The 10830-nt window shown below is 32.7% G+C and overlaps 2 protein-coding genes and 1 long non-coding RNA gene across 3 annotated transcripts in view; 2 read left to right on the forward strand and 1 right to left on the reverse strand.

The window, feature by feature from the left end:
* Nucleotides 1-10830, forward strand: part of LOC141533389 (uncharacterized) — a 78791-nt gene that overhangs the window by 66960 nt on the left and 1001 nt on the right. Inside the window, exons 2-7 of the mRNA XM_074252262.1 lie at nucleotides 5939-6012; nucleotides 6210-6567; nucleotides 7309-7581; nucleotides 8777-9266; nucleotides 9547-9699; nucleotides 10371-10713. Of these exons, the coding sequence (XP_074108363.1) occupies nucleotides 6228-6567; nucleotides 7309-7581; nucleotides 8777-9266; nucleotides 9547-9699; nucleotides 10371-10713 (1599 nt within the window). The 5' untranslated portion in view covers nucleotides 5939-6012; nucleotides 6210-6227. The remainder of the gene's footprint in view (nucleotides 1-5938; nucleotides 6013-6209; nucleotides 6568-7308; nucleotides 7582-8776; nucleotides 9267-9546; nucleotides 9700-10370; nucleotides 10714-10830) is intronic.
* Nucleotides 1-10830, reverse strand: part of LOC141533094 (uncharacterized) — a 39829-nt gene that overhangs the window by 4574 nt on the left and 24425 nt on the right. The window lies entirely within an intron of this gene.
* On the forward strand, nucleotides 2137-2923 carry LOC141533093 (snaclec bitiscetin subunit alpha-like). The gene is made up of 2 exons (XM_074251783.1): nucleotides 2137-2312; nucleotides 2504-2923. The coding sequence occupies exons 1-2, from the start codon at nucleotides 2293-2295 to the stop codon at nucleotides 2748-2750; spliced, it is 267 nt and encodes an 88-aa protein (XP_074107884.1). The 5' UTR covers nucleotides 2137-2292; the 3' UTR covers nucleotides 2751-2923.

The following is a 10830-nucleotide window of genomic DNA, read 5'->3' on the forward strand; positions in this document are numbered from 1 at the left end:
TTGAAATCAACGTCGGTAAATATTTGGTTATGTCGAACTAATATTTAATATGGAAATAACGAGCTGACCGATTGATTTATGTTATTAGTCATTAGTTTCTTCTTTTATTGTAATTGTTTTTCTGTTATTTATATTTTTATGTAACGGTCCCATTTAATTTCAGTTTACAAATTAAAGAATTTCTATAAAATATATTTAATTTAATTAATTAAACCCTAACAATAAGCATAAAATTTAAGAAAGACTCCCTAACAAGGCCAGCCTGGGATTTAAAATTATTAAAATTCGTTATTTGGAAAATCCAAAATTGCAGAACGTTACAGTATAAAATATCTAAATAATGCATCCCGTCAAAACCCCATAAATAATTATGCACCCAAAAACATAAACCACCTTGGAGAATATGACACATAGTCTCACAAAATATTCCAAGTCCACTGAGGAGCTTAAACATTTTAATCTTCCTAACGTGGATGTTATTCGTGCCAGAGTAAGGTTGCCAAGCTTTGGGGAATACGGAATGTCGTATGGAATTTCAAAAGAGCATTCCCTGAGAAATATTCGACCGCGTAGGCATAAAACCCCCGTAAATTCCTCAAAATTTTCTACCTCGTTGATTGAAAAACTATCGATAAGATAAATAATAATAATAATAATAAATAAAAATTTTTTAATTGCATAATTTGAATCGTATCTAGACAGTGTTAATACATTTTAGATTATTTGTAATTGCCAGCGTCTGATGACGCATAATTCAACGTGGAATTTGAGTTTCAATTTAGTTGTACGAGCAGGTATTTTCACAGCTTCGGATCGCTGTTGCTGTTACAGTAGACTGTATTCTGTGCTGCAGTGTATCATATCCAGTGTAATACATATATGACAGTTGTATTACAACACGCAACGTTCCTCTGGTATGCAATATCATGTGTACCATGATACTAAACTATAGCATATGCTCATCAAGAGCTTTATCGTCGGGTAGGATCATTTTGAAATTTCTCGGGACGAAATCGTTGTACAGTATCTATTCATTAAGTAGATACTAAACGAGATTTCCATCAGTAATTTCCAGGGTAAATCTACCACTCCTCACTACTGAACGAAACTACTACCTACTACCTACTACCTACTGCCTACTGTCTCTCTGTTGTCATTTGCATATTACGCTCAATCGTAACGCGTATATCGTGAAATTCACTTCCACTATCCACTGAATGTTGTTCACTGTAACGCTGTCTGTATATAGTCTACAGCATACTATCCTTTCTCTGTCACTCGGACGTTAAATTATAGGCCTACGGGATTGTTTATTGCAAGCGTGATGATGATGACAGCGATATTTTTATTATTTATTGTATCCGAGAATAATTTATTGTTTTTATCGACAATTATACACACGTAAGCTTGTTTTAAATCTATAGTTATGTTTGTTATGGATTTTGGTTCGTGGAATTATCGAAAAATATGATTACATCGATGAAAAGTATTTTAATCACTTAAGAGGATTACTTATTACGAAAAATATTACGGTTGATTGTTTTAAAAGCTTTAAAATTATAAATAAATTAAAATAATAATAATGAATTTTATTTATGAAAAAATATATGAAATTTATCACAAATTACACAAAAATTTTTTACAGTATCAAATGGTTTATTAAATAATATCCCTAGATTTCTTTGAAGAGCTAGAAAGTAGCAGTATATTTAATATAACGTCACAAACAGTCGAAAATATAACCCCGAGGATCCTTGGTATAATTTACAAATATTTTTTCCACTCAAGCCTCGATGCGTTTCCTTTTATCGCTATTTTTTTTTAGTTTATTTCTTTAGCTTGCTTTTTCTGAATCACATAACAAACAATCAACACTAGACTTGAAATATGACTCGACGTCTGACCAATCATACCCACGACTACTTTTATTTTTTAAAAGTTAATTGATTGCAAAGTATTGAGTTATATTCAATTTATAAATACATTTATATAGAGTTATAAATAACGATAAAAACGTCTTTTGTGCTACTTTTTTTTACCGATCAACTTTCATACCCGAGCAAATTGAAACAGGACACGACTACGTAGAAAAATAATGTCGATGACATGAACTATCAGGTAAAGCACTCTGTGAAACTGTATCTTCATTCAGCTGAACACTTATTGGAGTATTTCTGCCGGGCAATAAACTTAGTTCAATTTTTTTGCCGTTTCTTTTTGTTTTGTTATTAAAATTTAATGACTTTATTAGTGGCTTCTCAAATTTATTAACTCATTTTATATTCATAAAAAATGGTGTTAATTGACTACCGGTAAATACTTTTTTTAAAGTAAAATAATTTTATTAAGATTAAAATATGAACTAGTAATAAAAATAACAGAAAATATATTTTTAAGGTCAAATTAAAGTCCAAAAGCCCGAAGGCTACGAATGAGTTCGACAAAAAAATAGTTTATCTCAGGAATGTCAATTAAACTTTAACAAATGTTTAAAAAATTTCAGACCCTGGGGCAATAATTTATACAAAGCTTACAATGTTGCGAAGAATTGGAACAATGCACAACAGACATGCCAAGGAGATAACGGAAATTTGGCCGTCATAAATTCGAGGGAAGAAGCCCAATTTGTTCAACAGCTGGTAATCAATGCCCGACCAATCACCGGGTCGACATATCCCGGCAGCTGGGTCGGGTTCAGGGACACTCTGATGGCAAAGCTAATTGGCAAACACTTACTGGACAAAATTTAAATCAGGCCGGGTATGATGTGTGGTGGAAAAAAGAGGATAAGGCCAAGAAAAATAAGTGTGAAGCAATTAAAATTTGCCGAAGATTCTCTGCGGTTTCTTGCGATGATCGAATTGCTTTCGTTTGTGAGATTGAACCTTCTATTGATTAATTTATTAATAAAATTATTATTTGATGAAAAAAAAATTTTTTAATTGCAAAGTTATCTTCTAGGATCCACTAATAATTTAACAAGCTTGGCGATATTCCAGCGTCATAACACGAGTTTACTAAAACTTGAAGCGGCAAAATTTTCCCCAGATATTCAATTTCCTTAGCGACCGAAAAATGTCAGCCTCTGGCTATTTCTTGCTCTGATGTGTCGCAATTTTTACTTATCTGTGTAATGCACAGAATAAATTAAAATGTTGCGGTATTTACTGATAAAAAAATTGAACTGCGAAAAATAATATTTAATTCAAGAAAAATGTTATCTTCAAAATTTGACTCTTGTTTTGGAAAATTTAGTATAAATTTATTTAAGAAATTCAGGAATTGAACTAACAAAATTAAACTGGAGAATATTTTTTTTGTGTAAGAGAAATTTTGTACCATACCTAGTAATTGTATAGAATAAGAATAGCTTCTGGAGTTTTTTCTCTACTCGGTAGAGGAAAACCGAGGTAAAGGTTACTTAAAAGGGAAAAAATAGGTTAAATTGAAACGGTTAGTTTTCGGAATAGCAAGTGTGATAAGTCAACGAAACAGCGGCAAGTGACAAGTGAACGTTATTTCTGGTGGTTACAGATGCAAAGTACCATAGAGCTTGCGGTTTAGCAGGCGACCAAACCGCACATGACCGAAAAAGAGGGTGAGAAAGTATGAAGAGCCAACCAGTAGTACGTACACACATGTCTAACCCAGTTATAAACATTACCTTTTATAACTGTTATTATTATTATTATCTCTGTTTTAGTTCTTAATTTAAATTTAGTCATTTATTTTTCGACCCTCTGAAACTGCAATTGAAATTTTGGTGAAGAAAAAACATCAATTTATGGAAAAATTAAAAAAATACGCTTAAAAAAAAAATAAAAGGAAAGTTTACGCCGTCACTAAAGTAATTAATCGGAAGCCAAAGTAATCAAATCTTTAAAAGAGAAACCTAATAAACTTTCGATCAAGGAAACTACGAGGGCGAGAAAAGAGGGTGGAGAAAGCTGGTAGTATCACCCGAGGGCATTATTTTCGGAGTCGGTTGTATATCGTGGAGTACCTAGCATTCGGCGCCTCGTTTGCTACCACAAGTACTGAGCCCGCGGAAGCCGTTAATATTCATATATTCTAACGAAGACTCAGAGTGCATAGCAGTTAGGTCGTCGACAACGACTTTACCGCAACCACGACAACGACGACGACGGCCGTGATTATTGTTCCGAAACAACGCGCTTGTCCTCGACTTTGATTTTTTTTATCCACCCCGGGCTCCAGGCTATTGTCCCTTTTCTTCAAGTCGCACCTCCATTCTTTACGGGCTACTTCCTGTATCGCCCTACACAATCCTAACACTCACCAAATCCTCTCTTCTTCCATATAAAATTTTTTTTTCACACATATAAATGTATCTTTTTACATATATAGACGTATATGTTGATGGTGAGTATCCAGCTTATATTCAATTGGCTTTTGTACCACAATGTGCTTGAAGAATCATCAATATATATGATATTGCTTTGGGATCAGCAGAAAAGAAAACGTTTCAATGATCCTGAAAAAAATGTATAAAGACCATATAAAGAAGGTCTAGCTTATCAAAATGACAAAGCTATATCGTTCAAATGGTCTGTGATGTCTTTTGAGCTTATCATTCCGCATAATAGGTTCTTTTATATTTCAATATGATTATTATTTTTAGATTTTTTTTTTCAGTTAATTGGCTATCATCCAATCTAATACAACAATTTTTTTATTTTTTCGTAATATTGTTAGCCGGTATTTCGCTCTAGAGGTAAACAATTTTGCCACAATTCATATCTAAATTTTTCATTAAAGAAATAAATATTAAATTATTATTACTATTATTTTCGGTGATGTATGATGACATACTGTCACTTGTTATTAATGCGATCACAAAAATTATATCTTTTGAGGTTAAATAATACTTAATAGTTTATGCTAACAAAAAATAAGAGAAAACAATACTAAGACGTGTAATAAATTTACGTAGAAAAAAAGGCGAGGACGTTTACACGAGACTTAACGTCAATAAAATGCAGGGAGAGAAAGATAAACTGAGAGATAAGCCAACAGTTGACTTAAGACGGGCATATTTGGACGCGGAGACCAGCGATGAAGACCAGACTTCAATTAAAAGTAGCTGTCTAATTCTATTTAATTAATTAAACATAATAAAATTGTAAACTAATTCGCTATTAAAACTTTATAAATATAAGACCAGCAGATAAAACATATATATTGCATAACAATGGGAATTCCCGAAGGTGTTGGAGAATTTTCGATAGTTATCAATGTACATTTATAAACACAAGCCACACAACAGCACAGACAGCCTCGAGGATACGAGTTTCAGGATTCGGCGTCAAGGTAACTCTCCGGGCGTAATAATGCAGTGGCCGGTGAACCGCTCGCAGTAGTTATACCAGAGTACACAAGCGCATTCACTGACAATTAATGCGAGTTTCCCGAGAGATTCCAAGCCGCCGGTTGACACGCCCCGCGATGTGCTACTGAGTTACACTATTTATACCGACTGCATTCATGTTAATTCTCGTATTACTTCCGCATTAAATACACTAGTCACAAAAATTAAGGGATATATCCTCAAAATTTAATTAAATCTCCTGAGATTCTTATTATTTTTTGTTTTCTTAATTTTCAATTCTTAACTTTATTTTATTATTATTATGAGATTGTGAAGCAATAATAATAATTATTATTTTAGAATAATATTATTAAAGAAATTTAATTTCATCCTTAAAAAATTATTGATGGTCACACAAATTTCACACCTGACCAGATAAAATCATCATAAAATTTTTCCGTATTTTATCTAAAATATAAAAATAATAAAAAGTCGAGTTAGTTCTGGCTGTTGGGGTGACGCTCAGTTGGTCTTAATTTTTCTCAATTTATTTTTAATGCACAAAAGTTTCTCTTCAATTCTAATTAACAAAACTTTTTCAATCGCTAGGCGATAAGGAAACAGAAAGACCCAAGGAAACGTCACTGAGAACGACTTACGACCGCGAGGAACTTAAAAAACTGGTAAGAAAAATTCATCTTATTCATTGGGAATGTTGAGAATTGAATCTCAAACGAAAAAAAAAAAAAAAAAAAAAAAAAAAAAAATCCAGCAGTATATTCAAATAATAATAATAGAAAATAAATTTTTTATCTAAAAGTTTATCCGAGTGAAAATTATGATTAAAAGTTTATAATTATTTTTGCTCAATTTTTAACAGATTGGTTTTGTTAAAAATATGACAGCGTTATCAAACCTCGATGAAAATTATTGGAACGACTCGGCACCAGTTATTGAAGATATAGAACTATTTTTAACGAACACTCATATAAAAGTTTTAACTATTTTTTTTAACAACAATATTTTAACGAGTGACTTTAATTTTGAAAACCTCAACCATCATGCCAGAGAATTCGCGTATTTCATACGCAAAAAAGACCAAGCTTTTCACGCTGATACCTTTCACGAAGAAATTATTTTCGGAACAATTGACACCAGGAACGTAGAGGCAACAATAATTGCACTTACAAGCGAGGTTCTTGCTCCAATTTTTATGAATATTTACTCGTGGAACAACAGTATCCTTTTTATTAGAATAATTAACCTCCGAGGATATTAATTAAAAAATATCATTAATGACACAAAATAATATTGAACTACATTAAATGTAAATATTACCGTACCGCATAAATCCGAAAATTCAGAATTGGATGTAAAATTTTTTGAGTGATATAACGCAGAAGCGTGAGGGAGAATAAACGAGCAAACCCTCTGATCCACCGCAGGTTAAATGAGACCGTGATTACTATTTCAATGATAACGTTACATTTTGGGTGATACAAGCCACTAGTAATTTGGTAGTAATTGGAGGCCAAGGGCTCTTGATTAGCTAGTTTACGGTGACCGTGAATAATTTAGTTTAATCATACAGCACGCGGTGCATTCCGTACTTTTGCCTCCAGGCATTGTCATGATCATCAACCGGTTTAAATATTATCTGGCTACTGAATATGAATTAAAAATTTCTCAATTTCGAAATAGTAATTTTTAAGATTTTTGTTACAACTACTCCGATTTTTTTTATAATTGGTTTATAATACTAAAATGAATTCAATGTAAAAAATTAATAAAAAAATAATATGAAATGTTGAAATAGTAAAAACAACAGAATTAAATATTTTGATCCCAACATCATAAGAAGTATAGAAAGAAGAAAAGTAATAAAAAAATTCTTGGTAGTAAGTTTTAAAAAAGAATTTTATGATTTAAGAAAAAGTTTTGTAATTTATTCCTTAACGGTTCGACAACATGCGTAAAAGCAAACTTTGGTATGAGCTTGTACGGATTTCTGAGCAGTCTTACCGAGCAGAGATATAAAGCAGGAGGTTTAACCGTAATTTATGTGCCGATTGAAACAAATAATCTGACGGTAACAGAAGCCTGCAGCAATAAAGAGCTGATGGACCGGCTGGAGAAGCTCATTTTTCTGTGGACCAAACAAATAAGACTGGCGCTGTCAGAATCTGAGAGCCAGATAATTAATGCCCGGTTTACATGCATTATTGATGAACATAAATTCTGGACAACACGCTGTTAGTATTGCTCTTGTGTATTATGTATTTTTATTAAATGTTTAATGTTTAATATTACACTCGAAATTCAATTTTATACCTTTGTCCTCCTGGCATTTAACTGCGGAATAAAGGTAGACTAGACCTAGAGGTATAGAGGATATAGAGGGTTAGAGAAACTGAGCGGGAGATGTAGAGTGTAATATCCTGGGTCACGATCCTCATCCTTGTGAATTTGGGTTAACGCCCGTAGTTTCGCCTAAAGGCACTTCTGAAGGGATAAACGAGACTACGAAATCACCACAGGGATTTAAATTGTCCACCGGGGGATATGCATCCGGTCATAAGCGCTGAGACGAATCTCAACTAACACTAACGCCATCAGTATTAACTATTTATCAACCTTATCATTTTCACTTTATTTATTTTTACTAACATTTCTTCATTATCATTTTTTGATTACTTCTGTGAAAGTTGAGTTCAAGAATTTGTTGTCTTGAATTCTGACTCTTGACTCGAGGAATTTGTACCTTCAGTCGATACAGAAAATTTATTTACCGATGTTGACAATCAACTAGTTGATTTTCAATGGTTTATGTCAACTTTTGCATTTGCAACAGTTTCTTAAAACGCATCAAGTTAGTGTAAATCTACTGCCGGAATTTCCCGAAAGGTTCGCTCAAAGTTAACGCGAAGTTGCAGAAAGTTAACGTTAACTTCACGTCAACAGTTATAAGGACAATTGTTGCCTTACTGTTAGCGTAAACTTTACGTCAAATTCCGGCAGCAGGCTTACGTGAACTTCATTTTATTTGTACTTACTGGGAATTCACGAAACAAATTTTTTTCGTTGAGTTTGTTGTGAAAAAAATATTCAAAATTTTTACTGTCAAATACTATATAGACTCTATAGACGTTTTGTAACGTTAATTTCTTGAATCAAGTCATTTTTTTGCAGTATAAAAATCCGATTACGCAAAACAAACTTTTTACTTCCGAAGCTCATCAATTTATACCTTTCACAATTTTTTTTAATTACCTCCATAAAAAATTACACTCAAACACAAATTTACCGTTCAATATATCTCCCTCTGTAACCCGCTCCCATTACTCGGTAATAAATCAAACGAACGCATCAATTACACATTCAAAATAAAAAAAAAAAAAATCGCGTTGACAAAAATCGAAATGATTATTAATCTTTATTCTCCACTAGGGACTAATCTGCGGGGACTGAATCACCAAATAAAAAGCGCCCAAGTCCAACACATCCTGAGCATCTTATCACAAGCAAACTCGGGTCAATTGGAGCAGTTTGTGCTGCTGAATAATGAAATAGAGCTCCGCACAAAAGAAGCTAAGACAAACATCGAGTATTTGGAGCTATTGAAAGCTCCTTGCGAGGACTTGAACGAAATAACGAAACCTGAAGACCTTCTGGAGTTTCTGCCAAAAATTTTGCATGTATTCCGCTACATCTGGCTCAACTCGACGTTCTACGGTGAGCGAGTCTATCATCTGATGAAAATGATCAACAATCAAGTGATAAACCTCAATCGCGGATTCGTCAACCTGGACGGCATTTTCGAGGACAAGAAGACGCGCGAAGGGATAGAAATTCTCGAAAAGTGCATTGAAGCTTGCGAAAATTACAAAGATCTCTATTGGAAGGCAATTTTAATCATAAATCTATTAGCTCGTTCCGAGTGCTATCAGATATAAGCAGAGTTTCTCTTTAAAATGATTATGCGGGTATCAACAAAGCGCCCGCACTGTGCTAATATAAAGCTATCAAGAATTGTCCCTTGATCTTTCAAAGAGCTTTTTATTCAACCGTCAAAAGAGAGATCATAAACTGCTTCTTCATTTCATTTTTATCCCCTATCGTTTCTTTTATTCTCTTATACTCGTTTATGTTCTCTCTTTATCTCTTACTCTCTCACTCTTAATAACCTATTAATGTGATCTTCCCTTTATTCCTTCGATTTATATGTTTATACAGTTTGCACAAGCTCACAGCGGCTTAACATCAAACGCCTGGGATTTGGATGACAAAGAAGTTTTTCACTACATTGATATCTTCGTTGAGAGATGCAGAAATCTTATTGAAATATGCTACGCTATGATCGATTTTGCCCAGTAATTATTATTTTGATTTTTTTTATTATGAATTTTAGAAAACAAGTTGATTTAGACAAAATTGTCTTGATTTAAGAATTTGTTTAAAAATAGTAAAATAATTTTTTTCAGAGTAGTTTAACTATCAAATTTAACTCGCATAAAACTTACCAGAAGCCAAACATACGACATAAATATTTAATTCCCCAAAAATAAATCTACTTAATCTAAATTCCGCGAAGCTAAACAGTCTAGACACTGTAATTAAGAAGCTAATAAAAAATGAATAGTCAATAAAACGAGTCAGACACATACTCACATACGTTTAATTAAAGCGCAAGACAAATGCTTGGTAGCATCTAATTGAATATTTATTTAGCAGAGTATCTTTAGATGCGCAAGCTTTATATATCGTGTGGCTGTGTATTGATAGTTTAATTAGTAAATCTCGTAGGTACTATAGCATCTGATAAAGTTATAAAGTTTACCAAGTCATTGACGTATAACTGGCTTCTAAAACCAACAAACTTGCTTAAGGCATTGATAATATTTATGTTTCACTTAAGAATTCGAAAAGGACAACTTTTGATAACTATCGCAAACACAAACTTTAAATCATAGAAAAATAAATAAATAAGTTTATTTGATTCTATTTGATTTTTTTTTTTTTTTTTTTTTGTTTTGTTGACAAGATTGGATGAAAAGGCAGAGACAATCCGGGGAATTTTCAGTGGAACGAATGGCATAGAATATGAGAGAGTTTGTAATAAAATAGAGAAACGTTTTTTAGTTTATTTACAAACACTGAGACTTAAAGCTCCGAAGATATTAGACGTTAAAGAGCCCACCTGGTATGACGACATGTTCGCATTCCAGAACGAGATGAAGGATTTGGAGATTACAATCGAGAACCTCGTGAACCTCGTGTTCAGAGACATGAATAATGTACATCAAGGCATTAGCAATCTCGCTGGATTTCAAATTTACATGAATCGAAAGAGCTTGAAAACTCTTTTTGACTCAATAATAACAAAAGTAAGTTCATTGTTTTTATAATTCAACATAATCGTCAATTTTAGTTTTTATTGGAACGAGTTATAAATTTAAAACTAAAAGAGCTAAAATTAAAATAAAAATTCTACTGATGTGCTA

This window comes from Cotesia typhae, unplaced genomic scaffold, assembly GCF_013202065.1.
Source record: "Cotesia typhae breed Kobodo isofemale line unplaced genomic scaffold, CoteBio_Ctyphae contig_83, whole genome shotgun sequence".
NCBI classification, from domain to species: domain Eukaryota; kingdom Metazoa; phylum Arthropoda; class Insecta; order Hymenoptera; family Braconidae; genus Cotesia; species Cotesia typhae.

Bases quoted from the DNA above. Each gene is read 5' to 3' on its own strand.
- LOC141533093 (XM_074251783.1), top strand. From the start codon at position 2,293: ATGGTGTTAATTGACTACCG. The intron at 2,313-2,503 runs GTAAATACTTTT...AAAAAATTTCAG, and splicing joins ATGGTGTTAATTGACTACCG to ACCCTGGGGCAATAATTTAT.